General features: G+C 48.6%; 1 protein-coding gene across 1 annotated transcript in view; it reads left to right on the top strand.

Annotated features, from left to right (window-relative positions):
- Positions 1-10,026, top strand: part of SLC7A5 (solute carrier family 7 member 5) — a 33,374-nt gene extending 23,348 nt beyond the window's left edge. The window contains exons 5-10 of the mRNA XM_087729192.1: positions 109-232; positions 1,196-1,299; positions 3,005-3,101; positions 3,705-3,854; positions 4,071-4,248; positions 5,502-10,026. Of these exons, the coding sequence (XP_087585318.1) occupies positions 109-232; positions 1,196-1,299; positions 3,005-3,101; positions 3,705-3,854; positions 4,071-4,248; positions 5,502-5,557 (709 nt within the window). The 3' untranslated portion in view covers positions 5,558-10,026. The remainder of the gene's footprint in view (positions 1-108; positions 233-1,195; positions 1,300-3,004; positions 3,102-3,704; positions 3,855-4,070; positions 4,249-5,501) is intronic.
- Positions 10,027-18,565: the final 8,539 nt, after the last annotated feature.

Genomic DNA, 18,565 nt, shown 5'->3' with positions numbered 1-18,565 from the left:
AGAGCTCCCGAAACCTTGTACTGTTGCTGAGAAGGTGGCCTCTGTATACTTTTGGGCTGCTAAGCAACCGGAAGAAGCTGCAAACCAGATGTTCTTGTCTCTTTTCAGAAACCTCCCTCTGGCCATCATTATTTCACTTCCCATCGTCACCTTGGTCTACGTGCTGACCAACCTGGCTTACTTCACCACCTTGTCGGTCAACGAGATGCTGGTGTCAGAAGCCGTTGCTGTGGTAACTTTGCAACTTTAAAGATTTGTATGCCGCCCACTCCCCAGGGACTCTGGGCGGCTCACAACAAAGTCGAAAAACGTAGAATATTAAAAGTACAATTGTTTAAAATAAAATCACCATTCCATCAAGTGGGGCTGGAAATTAATCAACAGCCCCAGGCCTGCCGGAACAGCCAGGTTTTGGTTGCTTTACGGAAGGCCGGGAGAGTGGTGAGGGTATGGATCTCCACGGGTAGCTCATTCCACAAGGCTGGTGCAGCTACAGAGAAGGCCCTCCCTCGGGGGGCTGCCAGCCGGCATTGTCCAGTCGACGGCACCCGGAGGAGGCCCAACCTGTGCGATCTTATTGGTCGTTGGGAGGTAAAATGAAGTCGTTCAGGGAGGGATGCTCAAGACCAAGGAAGCTTCTCTTCTTTGAGCCAAGGTGGCGCAGTGGTTAAATGCAGCACTGCAGGCTACTGCTAGATCAGCAGTTCCGCGGTTCAAATCTCACCGGCTCAGGGTTGACTCAGCCTTCCATCCTTCCGAGGTGGGTAAAATGAGGACCCAGATTGTTGGGGGCAATATGCTGACTCTCTGTAAACCGCTTAGAGAGGCCTGAAAGGCCTATGAAGCGGTATATAAGTCTACTACTGCTATGGCTATTGCTATATTCTCTGACTTGGTCATTTCGCCCCCATGGGCTGTTTGAGCTCAGCTTCCTTTGACTGATGTGAAGGGCCCCTTTTGAGGGTTTGGTATTCCCTGCCCATCCTCTCCCATAATCCTGTGGAATATAATTCTCCCTCCTCCCATGTGGGAAAACCACGGGGGCCCCACTGCAGGGCAGAATTCAAACAGGCAGCAGCTTTAGGGTTCCCCATTTTCCCTGCGAGGTTTCAATGACGTTTAGCTCCCTTGGCGTCCCGCCAAGAGTTTTCCAGGTGAAACGTTTGACCTCCCGTCTTCCTCCGTTTGCTGATAGGATTTTGGGAATTACCACCTGGGTGTCATGTCTTGGATTATCCCTGTGTTCGTGGGCTTGTCTTGCTTTGGCTCCGTCAACGGCTCCCTTTTCACTTCGTCCCGGTAAGTTTCTGCTATATAACGAGAATAAAACCTTCTTTTCAAAAACAGAAGCTGATCTCGATGCATATTTTGGCCCTGCAGGATAAAATTCTGGAAAACTTGTAGTTGTTAAGATAGATAGATAGATAGGTAGGTAGGTAGGTAGGTAGGTAGGTAGGTAGGTAGGTAGGTAGGTAGGTAGGTAGGTAGGTAGATAGATAGATAGATAGATAGAGAGAGAGATAGAGAGATAGAGAGATAGAGATAGATATAGATGAGAGAGAGAGAGAGAGAAAAAATAGATAGATGATAGATAGATGATAGATAGATAGACAGAGATAGATAGATAGATAGATAGATAGATAGATAGATAGATAGATAGATGATAGATAGATGATAGATGAGAGAGAGAGAGAGAGAGAGAGAAAATAGATAGATGATAGATAGATGATAGATAGACAGACAGAAACAGATAGATAGATAGATGATAGATAGATAGATAGATAGATAGATAGATAGATAGATAGATAGATGATAGATAGATGATAGATAGATGATAGATGATAGAGAGAGAGAGAGAGAGAAAATAGATAGATGATAGATAGATAGATAGATAGATAGATAGATAGATAGATAGATAGATAATGATATAGAGAGATAGATAGAGAGATAGATGATAGATGATAGAGAGAGAGAGAAAATAGATAGATGATAGATAGATAGATATATAGATAGATAGATAGATAGATGATAGATAGATAGATGAGAGAGAGATGATTAGATATAGAGATAGACAGACAGAAACAGATAGATAGATAGATAGATAGATAGATAGATAATGATATAGAGAGATAGAGATAGAGATAGATAGATATAGATGATAGATGAGAGAGAGAGAGAGAGAGAGAAAAAAAATAGATAGATGATAGATGGATGGATGGATGGTAGATAGATGATAGATAGATAGATGATAGATAGATAGATAGATAGATAGATAGATAGATAGATAGATAGATAGATAGATAGATAGATAGATAGATAAGATAAGATAAGATAAGATAAGATAAGATAAACAAATGGAGGGAGGGAGAGACACACATGGTAGATAGGTATGGTATATGGGTAGAGAGGTATAAGACAGACATTTAATCCCCTCCTCCCAGCAAAATATAGGAGTTGGACTGCAATATATACTTATATTTTATAAATAAACTTCTTTTGCGGGCCCTGGTAAAGTAGCGTGAAAACCCAGCTCTTATCCAGGCCTTTGACGAGCGGTTGTGAGACCTTCCACACAACACAGACACACAGACACACTTTATTCTAGAAATGAAGTGGGGTCTTTGCCCTCTTTGACCTTCCTTCCTTTTAATGGGTCTTATTGTAATGTCCTTATTTTGGCGGTCGAGAGAGCTGCCCAGAGTTCCCGGGAGCCCGGCAGCGTGTGTGTGTGCGATAGGTAAATAACCTTTAATTGGTGGCTTCTTCTGTGTGCAGAACTGGTCTGACTGGCTGAGCTGCTCAGTCCAAGAGGATTCCCACCTGCTCAGCGGAAGTAGAGGCAGTGCCCCTCCCCGCTATTGCCGTCTTCCTAAACTGACCCCTTGGAATAGGATTGGCCTGACCCTCAAGCCTTGGAAACAGCCCAAGGCAACTTCCGAGACAGCCTTCAAACCACCTGCCGAAGGAGTCATAAACTAAAACTTTTTAATTTAATCTCTTCCAGGCTTTTCTTCGTAGGTGCTCGGGAAGGCCACCTGCCTTCCGTCCTGTCCATGATCCACCCCCGGTTGCTCACCCCTGTGCCCTCCCTCGTCTTCACGGTAAGGATGCTCCTCGCACGAGTGCAGAGGTGCCTTTGGGGGGGGGGAGAGGCAATGTGGGTGAGTGGGTGGAAATCCCCTCTCAGTGCTTTTGCATTGAAGCTGGTTGTCCGACTCAACAGAACGTGGCTTTCTAACTTTGGTACGGATCTAGTCCTGAACGACAACTCCACGTTTGCTGAGTTGTGTTGAGTTTTGGAAGCCTCTGCAAGGTTGGAGTTGCATTTTCAGGGTGAGAAGGGTGCTCCAGATCTTCTGGGCTCTTCTCCTTCCCTTGAAGCACCCAACAAACAACGCATCACATTTTGAAGGCCATCATTCCATGTTCTCCTCGGTGGGACCTCCTGGCCCTCTTGTGGAGCTCCCATTCATCTGTCTTTCTGTTTCTGCACCCCACTCCGAGTTCAGAACGGCAGACCTCACTCCGATGGGTGATCTCCACCATCGGCCACCCTTCTGTCCCCATGTTTGTCGAGTCTCTGAACTTCGGATGAAGCAAGCGTTGGTTGACGCGCCTGTTCTTTGAAGCGGCTGTCCCCCCCGCCCCAGCTCCTGCGGGGCACTGACCTCTCTCCTCGCCCCCTTCTCTCCGACCATCTCTAGTGCCTCATGACTTTGTTCTACGCGTTCTCCAACGACATCTTTTCGGTGATCAACTTCTTCAGCTTCTTCAACTGGCTCTGCGTGGCCCTAGCCATCATCGGCATGATGTGGCTCCGGTACAAGAAACCGGAACTCGAGAGGCCCATCAAGGTGAGCTTCGGCTGACGTTAACCTGGGAGCTTTTGCGAGGGATCCGCTTAAAGGACCGTTGGAGGGGGCATCTAGATTTCTCAGTCCTGGAGCCTAGTCCCGATCTGAGGATCCTTGAGACTGGTTGGATCTAGGCACGGCTCTGGTGGGTCTTGGGGCCGAAGGGCCCTTGCGTTGTCTAACACGCTTGGCCTTCCTTGTGTTCTCCCAACGCAGGTTAATATACTGTTGCCCATTTTCTTCATCCTCGCGTGCAATTTCCTCATCGTCGTCTCCTTCTGGATGACCCCGAAAGAGTGTGCCATTGGCTTTGCCATCATCTTCAGCGGCGTCCCGGTGTACATGATCGGTGTCTGGTGGAGAAACAAGCCCAAGTGGCTCCTGCAGAGCATCTGTGAGTATTTCTCTCAGTTCCCGGGAGCTGTCTTGGATGGAAGGGCCGTGGGAGGGATTCTTCTAACTCAGGGATGGGGCAGCCCTTCCGCTGGGTTTAAACCTCTCTTTCGATGTTGCCAGAACGTGACAAAAGGCTATCTGAGCCATGGTGGCGCAGTGGTCAAGAGTGCAGTACTGCAGTCTACTTCTGCTGACTGCCGGCTGCCTGCAATTTGGCAGTTCAAATCCCACCAGGCTCAAGGTGAGGTGGGTAAAATGAGGACCCGGTTTATAGCAATAGCAGTTAGACTTATATACCGCTTCATAGGGCTTTCAGCCCTCTCTAAGCGGTTTTACAGAGTCAGCATATCGCCCCCAACAACAATCCGGGTCCTCATTTTACCCACCTCGGAAGGATGGAAGGCTGAGTCAACCCTGAGCCGGTGAGATTTGAACCGCCGAACTGCAGAACTGCAGCTGTAGTAGCCTGCAGTGCTGCATTTAACCACTGCGCCACTTGTGGGGGGCAAGAGGCTGACTCTGTAAACCGCTTGGGAGGGCTGCAAAGCGGTATATAAGTCTTAAGGGCGATTGCTGTTGCTACCTGGATCTTCAGCAATCACACCTGGGCAGTGCTGCCCCGCCTTGGAAGATGCCTGGAAGAAAGGCAGGATGGGGCATGATTGGGAGGGGCGCCAGCCCTTTCCTCTCCTCACTAAGCCGTGTGGGTGTCCACACCCCGGTGCCTCTTGAAAGGAGCAGCCGGGCATGCTTGGACTCAGCAGGAGCCGATGCCCAACCCATCCTCCAGGTGCTGTGGGCATCTTGATGGGAACTGTGGGAACTGAAGCTGGGGCAGATTGAGGCTGGACTTCAGCCTGTCCAGCATGTCCTCTGTGCTGAAACCAACCTCAGGCTCCCACCAGATTCTTCTAGTGGAGTAAACGCCTCTCTTTGTGTCCTGGATGACCAATGTAGGCAGGGCAATAGCAATACCAATAGCAGTTAGACTTATATACCGCTTCATAGGGCTTTCAGCCCTCTCTAAGCGGTTTACAGAGTCAGCATATCACCCCCACAGTCTGGGTCCTCATTTCACCCACCTCGGAAGGATGGAAGGCTGAGTCAACCTTGAGCCGGTGAGATTTGAACAGCCGAACTGCAGATAGCAGTCAGCTGAAGTGGCCTGCAGTACTGCACCCTAACCACTGCGCCACCTCGGCTCCAAAGCTCATTCTGCTCATGTTATCCTTTCCTTTCCTCACCCAACAGACTCCACCACGATCCTGTTCCAGAAGCTGATGGAAGTGGTTCCTCAAGAGACTTAAAAAAAGGGGGCAAAACCATCCATCTTTAGTTCAAGCCAACGCACAACATTGTTTTCGAAACATAAGTATGTCTGATTGCTCCCTGGAAGAAAAAAAAACACGGAAACCGTAGAGGCAGCTTGGAGACCCTCTCCCTGCTTCTGCCCACCTCTGGTCTTCTGGAGGTCTTCTCCAAACTCCGACCAGGCCATTGAGAAGTTGCTGGCGGAGAAGAACGATCCCGGGTACAAATTTAAAAATTGGGAAGAGGAGGTCTCTTAGAAGAGAAGATCTCCACCCAAATCGAGAAAACGGGGGAGCCCACAAGGACGTTTTGTTTACATGCTCAACTACGGACTTTATTTAGCTTCTCCACCAGCTCTCTCAACATGATCGGCAGGAAAAAAAGAGGGGGGAAAATGCAGACGATGGATGAGGTCTAGCAACGGAAGACGTTCCTCAAGATACGTCTGCCGACATCGGACACTCCTGGCCAACAAAGTGGGCCCTGCAAAAGAAGACCACCCCACAAACTGACAGCAGAAGACTGAAAGGCCCCCACCTCAGCTCTTCTCATTCTCAGTGGACTGAATAGTTCTGTCATGAGTATTTTTTTAAATTAATTTTTTTTTTTTAGTGACGTTGTTTTTTAAAGCTTTCTTCTCCTTAGGATTCCCGCGTCATGGGTCTTATGGGTCATAAGTTTCCCATAAGGGGTTTTGCACAGTTTTAGTTGGCATCCTGACGAAATCCCACCATCTGGGTCAGGCTGAAAATTTCTAGACACTCCACAAAATAGGATGGATTCATAACAAGAGCTGCGCTTCTCAATGTGGGCCAGTTTAAGCCATGTGGACTTCAACTCCCAGCATTCCTGGCTTTGGGAATTCTTGGGCATTGAAGCAGGGGTGGGTTTCTCGCCCCGTTCCAACCGGTTCGGTTGGAACGGGGCCGGCGGCGTCCTCGTGCACGCGCGCGGTGCACGCATGCGTACTAGCGTCTGCGCGACGCTCCAGCTGCTCCTGGACGATCGCGCAGGCGCTGTATGCGTCCTGCGCAGGAGTCGAAGCACAGAACTCGTCAAAACCGGGTAAGGACCGCGGGCGGGCGGGCGCACCCTTCGCCGTTCCCGGAAGTTACTTACTTCCGGGTTCGGCGACCAACCAGTTCGCAGGGACCGCCGCGAACCGGTTGAAACCCACCCCTGCATTGAAGTCCATACAGTTTAAAGTGCCCCACGTTGAGGAAAAACTGCTCGGAAGCCACTGAATTCGCCAGTTGGGGGGGAACACGATGCGCTTGACGTTGGAAAGTTCTCTTACCTGGCGTCCTTGTTGGAACCTCATTTCCCAGCAGCATTCAGTGGTTCTACAAAAAAATGTATTGGGCTTCTGTTGCGCTTCTGTATTGCGCTGGGCGGAATGTCATTCGTTCCAGCACCGTCAACGTGTTCTTGAGAACGGGCTGGAGGTGGCTATCCTGTGCGGGGGACGACACGGGAAGCATAAAGGGGAAGAGGGCACCAAGTGGGAACAAGCAGAACTTCGGTGTTCTGTGCCTATCCGCTTGTTTGCGTGTCTGTTTCTTTCTGCACGCCTGTCTTCTTCTGGGGCACTTTTCTTGATCCGCAGCGTTTCTCAAATACGCAGCTAGACTTTGGCCGAGCAAGCAACAGGGTGGGGCATCTGCATTGTAGAACGCAGAGTTGAAATCGGCACTCGTGAGATTTATTGTCTGTTACGGCGCCCTCATGGGACCACAGTGCTTAGAATTGGGTGGGATGTTTCGACCGAAGGGGTCTGTTTTTCTTTCTCTTCCATTCTCGGGGAATGTCTGGTCTGGAGAGTTTGGTTTCTCCAGGGCGGGGGTGTCTAACCGTGGCAACTTTAAGACCTGTGGACCTCAACTCCTAGAATGCCTGGACCCCAGAGGTGTGGACTTCAACTCCCAGAATTCCCCCAGCCGGCCGCTGAAATTGAAAAGTTGAAGTCCACACATCTGGAAGCCTGGACATTCCAGGGCTTGAAGTCCACAAGTCTTAAAAGTTGCCAAGGCCGGACACTCCTGATTTCGACTTGAGCTATAGAAATTTTCAGCTAGCACGGGGGCGGAAACCCAGACAGACAGCCCCTCCGCTGAATGAAATATACAAACCCAAACTTTATATCATCAAACAGGATGTAAGAAGTGATTTCCCTTTGTCCTTGCTTGCAAGATGCTAACCTGGGCGTTTCTGCATCATTTGCTTCGCGGAGTTGGGTACGTTGTGGTTATAGAAACGTGGAAACAGGCAAAATTATTTGGCTGAAACTGGGGGGCGGGGAGGATAGTTGAGGGCAGCCCATCTGTCAGTCGTGATGCCAATAAATGCAGATTTGGAAGACCCCCTCAGGTGCCGCAATGGCGGGCATCATAGTGGGGGAAATTTTAACCCTTTCGCCCGCGGCTTCTGCAGCCGTTCTGAATACACTTCCCATCTGTTGCCTATTGCAAAATGACTTTTCTGCCTTTTTATTTTCTAATATTAAGGAAATGGGCTGCCGTTAACATTTTACAATTTCCAAACAGTTTGGCAGTTCAGAAATGCTGAAGTCATTGTAGTGGTCATATTTTGCAAAGAGGGACACTCCAATCTTTCTTCAGCACATCTGGCGGGAGGCTTGGTTCCCCCTACTGTGCTCTTTTGCCCCGGGGACAGTGTGGCACCCAGATCTCCTGTCCTCCAGATGTGCTGCATTACAACACTCATTATCCCCCGCCCACCCAATTCACACTTTTTTACAATGAGCCATGTAGCAGTTTCTCATCCAAATTGTGCACCTGCTGTGGGAACCCCCTGGCTTTGAACATTATCCCACCCACCAATTTAGTATGCGAGGTGTTTTGTTTTCCTAAAGGAGGGCAGAAGTGTGGAGTTTCGACCCCCCCAGGGGAGATCTGCAAAGATCTCTTTCCCCGGGGATATGCTTCACTCTGCTTCACCCCCACTCATGTCCCTTGCTTACCGCTCAAGAATGCTTGGCATTCTCTAGGTATTTATTAAGCACACTCAAGTTTTGTGGAGCTTTGTAGAATCGCTTTTGTGTGTGTGTGTGTCCTCACCCCACCCCGTTCCTTTTGTTCTTAGTTGTGCCTTATGGTTTTTTGGACTTCTGCAGAGGGGCTTCAGTTGTGCTCACCGTGACTGTTGGAGCCGAAAAGTCAAACCTCCCAGTCTGCAACTTGGCAAAAGGAACCAGCCTGCCAATCTAACAATGTTAGATTGTTTTGTTGCGTTTTGCCCAGGTGTTTTTCACCGCCCTTTTTCTTTTAGCCGCGTAGTCCAGTTGCGCGTCTCTTTTGTCAACTTTGTGCTTGATGCGAAGGGCGCCTCGATATAAAAGTCTCTCGGTGCAATTCAGCGGAAGGCTGGACAGGTTCATGAGCGCTGGGCCAAAAATCCATCTCTGGTCTTCTGAAACCACAAGGCCCCCCCATGACTGAGGAGAAGACTCTCTCCAGCTGGTTCCTAAACAAAGGTGTGGCGTTTCTTCACCCAGAGCAGAGGAGGGCTGTTCCAAGTTTGGGAACCATGACACCTGTGCGCAATGGCTGGCTGGGGAATTCTGGGAGTTGAAGTCCACAAGTCTTAAAAGGCGCCAAGCTTGGACACTCCTGAACTAGAGTGGAATGGCCATCTAGGAAACCTGTTATGGTCCCTCTTACCATTTGTCTTATGAGTGGATGAGGCTCATTTCAGAAGTGGAATATTTGGGGATTTTCTGTAATGAATGCAGAAAGGCTACAAGCCTTGTAGCCTATTCGGACTCAAAAAGAGTTACGTGCTCGGCCAAATGACCAGTCATGCTCCCAAAAAAATGGTGCTTTTCAGAAGAATGCAAAACCCCAGGATTGGTGGCCTTCCAGGCCTGGGTTTTCTAAGCAATTTGCTTGAAAAGTTCATGCGGAATTCGCTTTTCTTAGATTGCCCCTCTGTCCTTAATCCGTCTTCTTTTTAATCCCTTGGAAGCAGATTAACCACACCACATTTGCACACGCAACAGGGTTGTTATCTTTATAACTACTGAGTGAAATCTGACTCCTTAGCAATCTATATTTTCTTTTACTACAGTTTTTTTTTAATAAAATAAAAAGAAATAACAAAAGTCTTTAAGCTAAGGAAAAAAGAAACATAATTTTAAATTTTGTTACATTTGGAAAATAAATATTTTTACTAATTTAATTATTGTGCTCTATTTTAAACGAGTGACTATCGGTATAGAAAGTGCAGCTCCATTATCTAATATTTTGCATTTGTTCGTAGAGAGTCGATCCAAGATTTGTGCTGCTTTTTTTTATGAGTTCTGTAGTAAAAAAAAAAAAGTGTCAATTCTGCCTTGTAAAAAGATGTGTAATGCAGTCCAGTCTTTCCTTTTTTATTTTTACTGTGTTTCTCTCCCCTTCTGGATTTGTTATTGTTCATTATAAACCATGGCTATTCCCATTTTAAATGTTCTGGTTTTTATTGGAACAAAGTTTTCTGAATTTCCAGCTCTCTGTTCTGAGTTGAGTATTTCTTGGTTCGCTTGTTTTAACGTGGATCTCGGCAGGGTGTTCTCCCAGGGAATGTCCATTTCTGACTCTTTACCAATCCAAAATGAAAATCGGGATCATTTAGGAGGCTCCGTATGGGTGAACAGGGAATATACTGTCCCGAGTTGAGAAAAGGCTGTGTGCTACGGGAAATTCTGGGAGTTGAACTCCACAGGTCTTTATAAAGTTTCATTTCATTTATTTCATTTCATTTATTAAATTTCTATGCCGCCCAATCCTGGAGGACTCCGGGCGGCTTACAGAAATGAAAAAAGATTAAAAAGAATTATTAAAAACAATGGGACACAATAAAGTTAAAAAGGAATACAACAAACACCCAATCAGACGGGGCTGGACCTCCATCAAGGGGTCAACAGCCCCAAGCCTGCCGGAAAAGCCAGGTTTTAATGGCTTTGCAAAAGGCCACGAGAGTGGGTAGGGCCCGGATCTCAGGGGGCAGCTCATTCCACAGGGCCGGAGCGGCAACAGAGAAGGCCCTACTCCTAGGCGTCGCCAGCCAGCATTGTCCCGCTGACTGCACCCGGAGAAGGCCCATCCTGTGCGATCTTATTGGTCTGAGGGAGGTATGTGGCAGAAGAAGTTACCAAGGCTGGACACCCCTGGAATAAGCCCTATTGGGCCATGGGTGCATAATGCCACGGCACAAGTTTGCAAGCCAAAATCTCCAGCTTTGTGCAAATTTTGAATTTGCAAAATAGTTGAAGGATGCATTAATCAACTCTGTGCGAAGCCAGGAAGACAACAACAAAGTGGTTTCAGCATGTGTGAAGGCAGCCACCAGATCTTTGCTTACACGGGTACTATAAAAACAGAAGGGAAGTTTTATTTCCCCAGGATAATTACAGTGTTGGGAAAGACTTTCTACCTGGAAATGGAGAAAGTCAGACGTACAGATTTCAAAGCAGGAAGCACTTAGTGCACTTCAGAAATTGTACACTGGATTCCAGCAAGCTCAGCTTTTTTTTTATGCCCCCTGAAAATCCAAACCATAATCCAAACATTGGGGCGGCTGGCGGGAAGAATCTGCTAATAGGGTACAATTCCTGGCGGGCAAATAGCTAAGGGAGGTTTTCTTTACGAGAACTGTATCGGGGGCACATCTAACTTCAAAATACCCAGCTTCCAAAATGGGCAGCTGGAAAGACCTCGCTCTAACCTTTTTGCAACAGTCTCCAGCGTGAAGGGGCAGAAGGAGGAAAGGTCAAGAAAATGCCACTCGCAGCTTTGCAAAATCCTCACAGATGGCATCTTGTGGGCAAACTCCCTCTTTAGTTGTAATAGAGCCAGTTCTTGATGGTGGCACCCGGCTTTGTTTTCTGCTAAAATAATCATCCTGCCTCCATCTATTTTACGGAGGAAGGAAAAAGATCCTTCAGGTGAGCTTTCCAAATTACACTGCTCTGGGTATACCTGGCAATTTGCAAAATCCAAGATTCAGCCCGTAATCCCTTTTCTGAGGCATCACCTGCCTGGGACAAATTGCTCTCTGTTTTTTTGTTTTTCAAAGAGCAGCCAGCTTCCCAGGTAAATTGCAATCGGAAGAAGCCATAACTGAAGGAGATACTCTTGACGTTCTTATTTAGCTGGGCTCGAGGATAAAATCAAATTCCTTCACCTGATTCTTCACTCCACTCTCGTGTCCTTCAGTGATGCAAATCGATCAACAACATGCATTAGTCAGGGCTGAGTTGCAAGATAACAAGCCCAGTAAATCTGCATCCAAGTTGGAAAGACCCAAATTCAGCCCTGTGTATTTATGCGTGCGTGAATGCAGGAAACCACCAGAGAGACTCAATGTAAAGGGATGTTCCGATTTAGTTAAAAATGGCAACGCTTGCAAGCTGTGAATGTGAGGTGGAACGTGATGTCCAAGAGGAAAATACAAGGAAACTGACTTTGTTTTTTTGTTTTGTTCCTGGCTTGTGAAGGAAGACAATTATTCAAAGCGTGAGAAAAACATCTGTGGCCACACTGTGCTCAATGCTTCGAGCAATCATTTGTGGCGCACCTAAAAAATAGTACTTCGATCACACTATTGGGGGCCATCTTGACTTCTGGCCATATCGTGGACACACACACACACACAGTGCTGCTCTGTACTTGTGGCATCAACTGAGTGAGGACTGATGAAAAGATGCAGGACATTTCCATCCCTATCTGGACTTCTGGCGTAAGGAACCAAGTCCTGTGAGAAGGTGTGGGAGACCTTCCTTGCTCTGGTCTTCTGAGCCTAGTTTTCTTATCCAGCGCGTAACCAACCGCCATGCCTGGACATCTCCAGATGGGCCTGGGGAATGGAGGCGTCTCCTCTGCCTACGTGTCTTCTCCTGAACCCCTTGTCTTCCGGGAGAAGAACCGAGGACGGTGCTTACAGCCCAGACTCCCTTCTCTCACAAGCCACAGAGATGGTTATCTTGCCCTTCTCTTAGGCCTACCTGTCCTCGGCGAAGACACGTCCATGCTTTGAGGACATTGTTTGGGTTTGTTTAGCTTGGCCCCGCTGGGTGTTCTGTTCTCCACAAAGCACTTAATTGAGCCCAGCGCGGTCACAAGCGGCTCCTTTCTCTGGGAGCCAAAGAAAATACAAGCGTTGAAAGATAAAAGCTGCCGGGCATGTTATAAATATCGCATCTGCAGGAAAGCAGATCAAGATAAGAGGCCGAGCAGAACCCGGTCTTGAAAGCACTTCCTCCTCCCCCATTCTGGTTGCGCACACTTGTCTGCACACTGTTCCCACCCACCCACCCACCTTACATAAGTAAACACCACCAATGTGCACGGCCCCTCCTGTTGGAGAAGCACATAGAGAGCTTGAACTGCCTGTGCATCGTTGCATCCTCTTTGCTCAGGAATCCGAGTTGTTATTTATTTCTGGGAATTGCACCCCGCCAGATCCTTATTCCTTATTCCGGGAACCTCTTCAGTTGCTTAGGAATGGGATGCGCTGTGTTTTATGTTGCCGCTGATGAAGCATCTTCTCCAAACTCTTCCCATCTCCCCTGGCGTAAAGAAATTAGCCGTCAGCACCCCTGACGGCTGCTCCGTTACAAGTTCTGGGCCGGGGAGCGCATGAGGCAAGACTGTGCAGTGCGGCTGGGGCCGACTGCCAGAGGCACGGCGTGGGCCCTTGAATGGTGCTCAGGCATGGCTTTGGCTGCAATGTTGCGTCATGCATCCCACTCAGCACATTGGTGTTGTAATCCTAGCTGTAGAGAAAAGAAGGTGAGGCACAGAAAGAGGAGATTTACAAGGATGGTGAGATCTTGATGGAAGTCCAAAGTCTTTGCTGGGGGGGTGGGGGTGGGGTGGGAAGCCGAGGTGGCGCGGTGGTTAAATGCAGCACTGCAGGCTACTTCAGCTGACTGCTAGATCAGCAGTTCAGCGGTTCAAATCTCACTGGCTCAGGGTTGACTCAGCCTTCCATCCTTCCGAGGTGGGTAAAATGAGGACCCAGATTGTTGTTGGGGGCAATATGCTGACTCTGTAAACCGCTTAGAGGGCTGAAAGCCCTATGAAGCGGTATATAAGTCTACTGCTATTGCTATTGCTATTGAAAATGGTGGTGGACCAAGTCCTGCAAGAACCATCTGTTGCTTCTAATTCTTGGCTCTTCCCCCTCCACCCGGGTGCTGCCACCTGCAATTCTTCTCATGCTAGTCTCTTTATCAACACAGACACCTGTTTGAGAGTCACATCCTGCACTCATTGTTCCCAGGTAAACTGCAGGCAGAGTGAGTAAACAGGTGGAGAAGTGTGATTGAATTGCCCATCCCTACTCCCGGGTGAAGCGGGCAATGTTTCTGCAGCTTCTTTCATTCCCCCGCTGGCACAGCTATGGTGTCACCAGTTTCATTCCAATGGGCACGTGGAAGATTACGGACAGAGACTCGGAGGCCTTTGCGTGAATGTAAAAAGCTGACAATGCCTCCATTTTCTATCAGCCCTCAAAGGGATTAGAGCAGTGTTTCTCAACCTTGGCAACTTGAAGATGTCCGGACTTCAACTCCCAGAATTCCCCAGCCAGCGAATGCTGGCTGGGGAATTCTGGGAGTTGAAATCCGGACATCTTCAAGTTGCCAAGGTTGAGAAACACTGGATTAGAGGCTAAGGACAGTCCATTTCCAAAGACGGCAGCAGTAGAGGAGTGGACTTATCTGTGAATGAGACAAGACGTACCCAACCCCTGGCCGCGGCATGCCAGAAACTGCCACAAGGGAAGCCCCATCCGTGAGATGCATGCAGCATGTGAAACCATGCTGTCTCTGGTCCACAGAAAAATCTTTCTCCACGGAACCAGTCCCTGGTGCCCCAAAGGTTTGGAGGCTGCTCCTGTAGAGGTTCCTCACTAGGGTCTTCTGGTGTCCTCCAACCACCAGAAGAACATCAAAGAGGCTTTCTTTCACTTCAGCAGCGTTAAGATGGTTGCAGATGCTATAGATGAGCCAAGGTGGCGCAGTGGTTAGAGTGCAGTACTGCAGGCCACTTCTGCTGACTGCCGGCTGCCTGCAATTTGGCAGTTCAAATCCCAGCAGGCTCGAGGTTGACTCAGCCTTCCGTTCTTTCAAGGTGGGTAAAATGAGGAGCCAGATTGTTAGGGGAAAATAGGCTGACTCTGTAAACCGCTCAGAGGGCTGTAAAGCACTGTAAAGCGGTATAAGTGCTATTGCTATATCACTCAAGGGGAAATCCAGGACTTTAAACACACACTGTTGGGTGTTGAGGGGCTTCCGAAAGGATTAATTTGTTGTTAAAACAAAAACACTCTCTGAAAATAAACCGGTGTAGTAACAACTCAAAGACTCAGCTGTCTGCAGGAAAATCCTTTCAACCTTCCCCAACCAGGACGTTCTCCAGAGGTATGGACTTCGACTCCCATAATCCCTAGCTATGAATTCTGGGAGTTGGCATCCCAAGCTCCATCAGGCTTAGGGCGGCTGGTCTGTTGTCTTCTCCTAAAGATGACCAATGCTTTGATGGTCTGCCTTGTGGACCAGTGTTGAAAGTGGTGGTTTTCAAATAACTAGGAACAGTCTCGATATACCAGCTGGCTGGGGAATTCTGGGAGTTGAAGTCCAGACATCTTCAAGTGGCCAAGGTTGAGAAACACTGCCATATACGATGCTGACTTTCTACTAATGCAACCTTGCTGCTTTTTTATTATTATAAATAGGTTTGAGAGGTTACAAAAACAGTACAAAATCATGAATGTGTGCACAGGAGCAAAAGGAAGCCACGAAGCAATGCAATTTCCACAGCCTGATGAGCCTCTTTGGACTGGTTGATGGTGGCTGGTAGGACAATTGAACCCCTTTCACAGATATTTCACTAGCACAGCAGTTTGTCTCTCCTGCTTTTTAAAACAGGAGACTGCAGAGACAGGGAAATCAGCACAGCTTTAGGAAATAGTCAGGAATATTCAGATAACGATCCTCCAAGGCCAGAAAGAAGGCATTACAAGTGTGAACATCCACAGAAGGACATTCCTTATATGTGGTAATTAATACACAGGTATTAATACACTGGAGATTTTAAAGAAGAAATTGGACTGCTATTCGCCCGGAATGATTTAGGGTTCCCCTGCTTGAGCAGAGGGTTGGACTAGAAGACCTCCAAGGTCCCTTCCAACTCTGTTATTCTAGGTTGTTCACGAAATCCTGTTTGTTCCAGTGATCCATAGATCACTGGCTGGGGAATTCTGGGAGTTGAAGTCCGGACATCTTCAAGTTGCCAAGGTTGAGAAACGCTGCCATAGATTATTCTGTATTCTGTACTTGTTAGATCCACTCCATTTTTTTTTTCCTGCAGGAATTTAAGGAGGAGAGTTTCCTTCATCTTATCTGCACCACAACTCCGTTTGTGAGGTAGGAGGAACTCAAGAGAGAGACCGGGAGAGTCACTTCTTATTCATTTCCCTGGCTGAGATGGATCTGAATCTGGCTGCCCCCAGTCCAGGTTTAACACCTCCGTTGCTCCATCAACAGTGACTTCCCATTGAGAGATAGACGGGAAACAGGGAAGCTAAGGGGAGACCCAACAAATTGTTGACATTGTAGGAGCCGAGGTGGCGCAGTGGTTAGGGTGCAGCACTGCAGGCCACTTCAGCTGACTGTTATCTGCAGTTCAGCAGTTCTAATCTCACCGGCTCAAGGTTGACTCAGCCTTCCATCCTTCCGAGGTGGGTGAAATGAGGACCCAGACTGTGGGGATGATATGCTGACTCTGTAAACCGCTTAGAGAGGGCTGAAAGCCCTATGAAGCGGTATATAAGTCTAACTGCTAAAAAAAAATTCTGCCTTAATGCCCAGTTCTCAGGGCCTGATGAGGGTGCGGTTCAAAATGGGTTGTGGGTCTTTTGTTGAGCAGTTTGGGGCTCCGCGGGTTTTCTGTGTCCTCAAAATTCACTTAATTCCCCCACAGCATCCGAAAGGAACTCATCCTGTCCATGGCTGCCTTTCAGATTTGAACTCGGGGGAACAGGGAGTTGGAGAAGGGGGGGCTGATGGACGTGACCCTTCCCACCGCCTGCCACAACCAGGCAAATGGGGACAACTCCTAAAGCCCCCCCCCCAGAATAAGTTAGAAAACCGGAATCCTTGAATCCCTTGAAGAGCATCCGGCGACTTCAGCTAGTCCAGAATGCGGCCGCGCGAGCGATTGTGGGTGCACCTCGCTTCACCCACGTTACACCTATCCTCTGCGAGCTGCACTGGCTGCCTGTCGATCTCCAGGTGCGCTTCAAGGTGCTACTTATCACCTATAAAGCCCTTCATGGTAGTGGGCCTGGGTATTTGAGAGACCGCCTACTGCCAATGACCTCCACTAGACCGATACGATCTCATCGATTAGGCCTCCTCCGAATTCCATCTACTAGCCAGTGCAAACTGGCAACTACCCGGAGGAGAGCCTTCTCGGTGGCTGCTCCGACCCTCTGGAACGAACTCCCCGTGGAGATTCGGACCCTCACCACCCTCCAGTCCTTCCGCGCTGCTGTGAAGATCTGGCTGTCCCGGCTGGCCTGGGGTTAAGATTCCAACCCCACCCGAATTGTGTGACTGTTGTGTTTTCTTTTTAATATGTTGTATTGTTTCCATATTGGAATACTGTTTGTCTTCCCCCCCCCTCCCTTTTTGAATTGTGAGCCGCCCTGGGTCCCCCCAGGGAAAAGGGCGGCATACAAATAAAGGGGGGAAAAAATCCTTGTGTCCAGGGGAAGGGAAATGCAAAAGGAATCTAATTGTGTCATAGTAGGAATCTGGGAGCCGAGAGAATTTGAGCGGAGTTAACCCAGGAAGAAGCAGTGAAGTTTCGCTACATGGAGACCCTCTTGATGGTCTGGGGAAAAGGAAAGGGTCTGCGGAGGGAAGGGCTCAGGGACAGGTCTTGGCTGGCTCCCCACTGGGGCCAGCCCCATTCTCCATGCCACAGAAATGCAGACCAGGCACCCTGGCATGACGCAACTTCTCGGCTAATCTTGCACCATCCTCTCAGCCATGGGATGGGCTGCCTGTCTGTTGCATAAGTCTGCCACCTGGTGGCGACTGGCAGCCCCTGCAGCTGCAGCAGCTCATCACATCGCAGCCAAAATTGCATCAGCTGCATGTTTGCAAAAGGAGGGACTCCTGCATCCATGGGGGAGCGCGGGGTCCCTTTCATTCGGCCCACAGCCGCTCCCTGGGAACTGTCGTTTTTTCTTTCCTTCCTGGCGTCGTCTGCATTTGGGCTTTTACCCCAAAACTCAAAACCTTCCTGCAGTTTTTTCCCCCCCTTTTTACTGAAGAGTGGGGTTTCTTTAATGACTGGATCTTGTATCTGAGACTTCCAACCAGCAATGGGGGGCGGGGGGGTAGGAAAAGGAGGTTTCGGGATGGTTGTGGAGCAGGTGGATGGGGTCTTTTCCCAAAGGAGGGGTCCTTGGTGCTATTTTGCAATCGGTTGCTTTCTTGCAGATGTTTCATTATTTATTAATTAGACTTATATACTGCTTCATAGGGCTTTCAGCCCTCTCTAAGCGGTTTACAGATTTTTAGCAAATTGAGTCAGCAAATTGCCCCCACAGTCCGGGTCCTCATTTCACCCACCTCGGAAGGATGGAAGGCTGAGTCGACCTTGAGCCGGTGAGATTTGAACCGCTGAACTGCAGATCACAGTCAGCTGAAGTGGCCTGCAGTACTGCACCCTACCCACTGCGCCACCTCGGCTCTTTTTACCCATTACCCAAACAAGACAGCATTATCAGTGCCAGCCTGGCTAGCAATGATATTTGGGTCATGAAAAACCGCCCAGCTTGGAGAGCACCAAGGACCCCACAGTCCTCCCCCACTACAAACCCCATTCACCTCTAGCCCTCATGATCTCCTCTTAACCTTAAAACTGTCCGCCGTGGACCTCACCCCATTCCTAAGAGGTCTGAAAGGGGGCGTGCATAAGCGCACCAGC

Source organism: Thamnophis sirtalis, unplaced genomic scaffold (genome assembly GCF_051295495.1).
Source record: "Thamnophis sirtalis isolate CommonGarterSnake01/CBP01778 unplaced genomic scaffold, rThaSir2_p1.2 scaffold_14, whole genome shotgun sequence".
Taxonomy (NCBI): domain Eukaryota; kingdom Metazoa; phylum Chordata; class Lepidosauria; order Squamata; family Natricidae; genus Thamnophis; species Thamnophis sirtalis.
The sequence above is the reverse complement of the archived record's forward strand: the minus strand, read 5'-3'. Positions and strand labels throughout refer to the sequence as shown.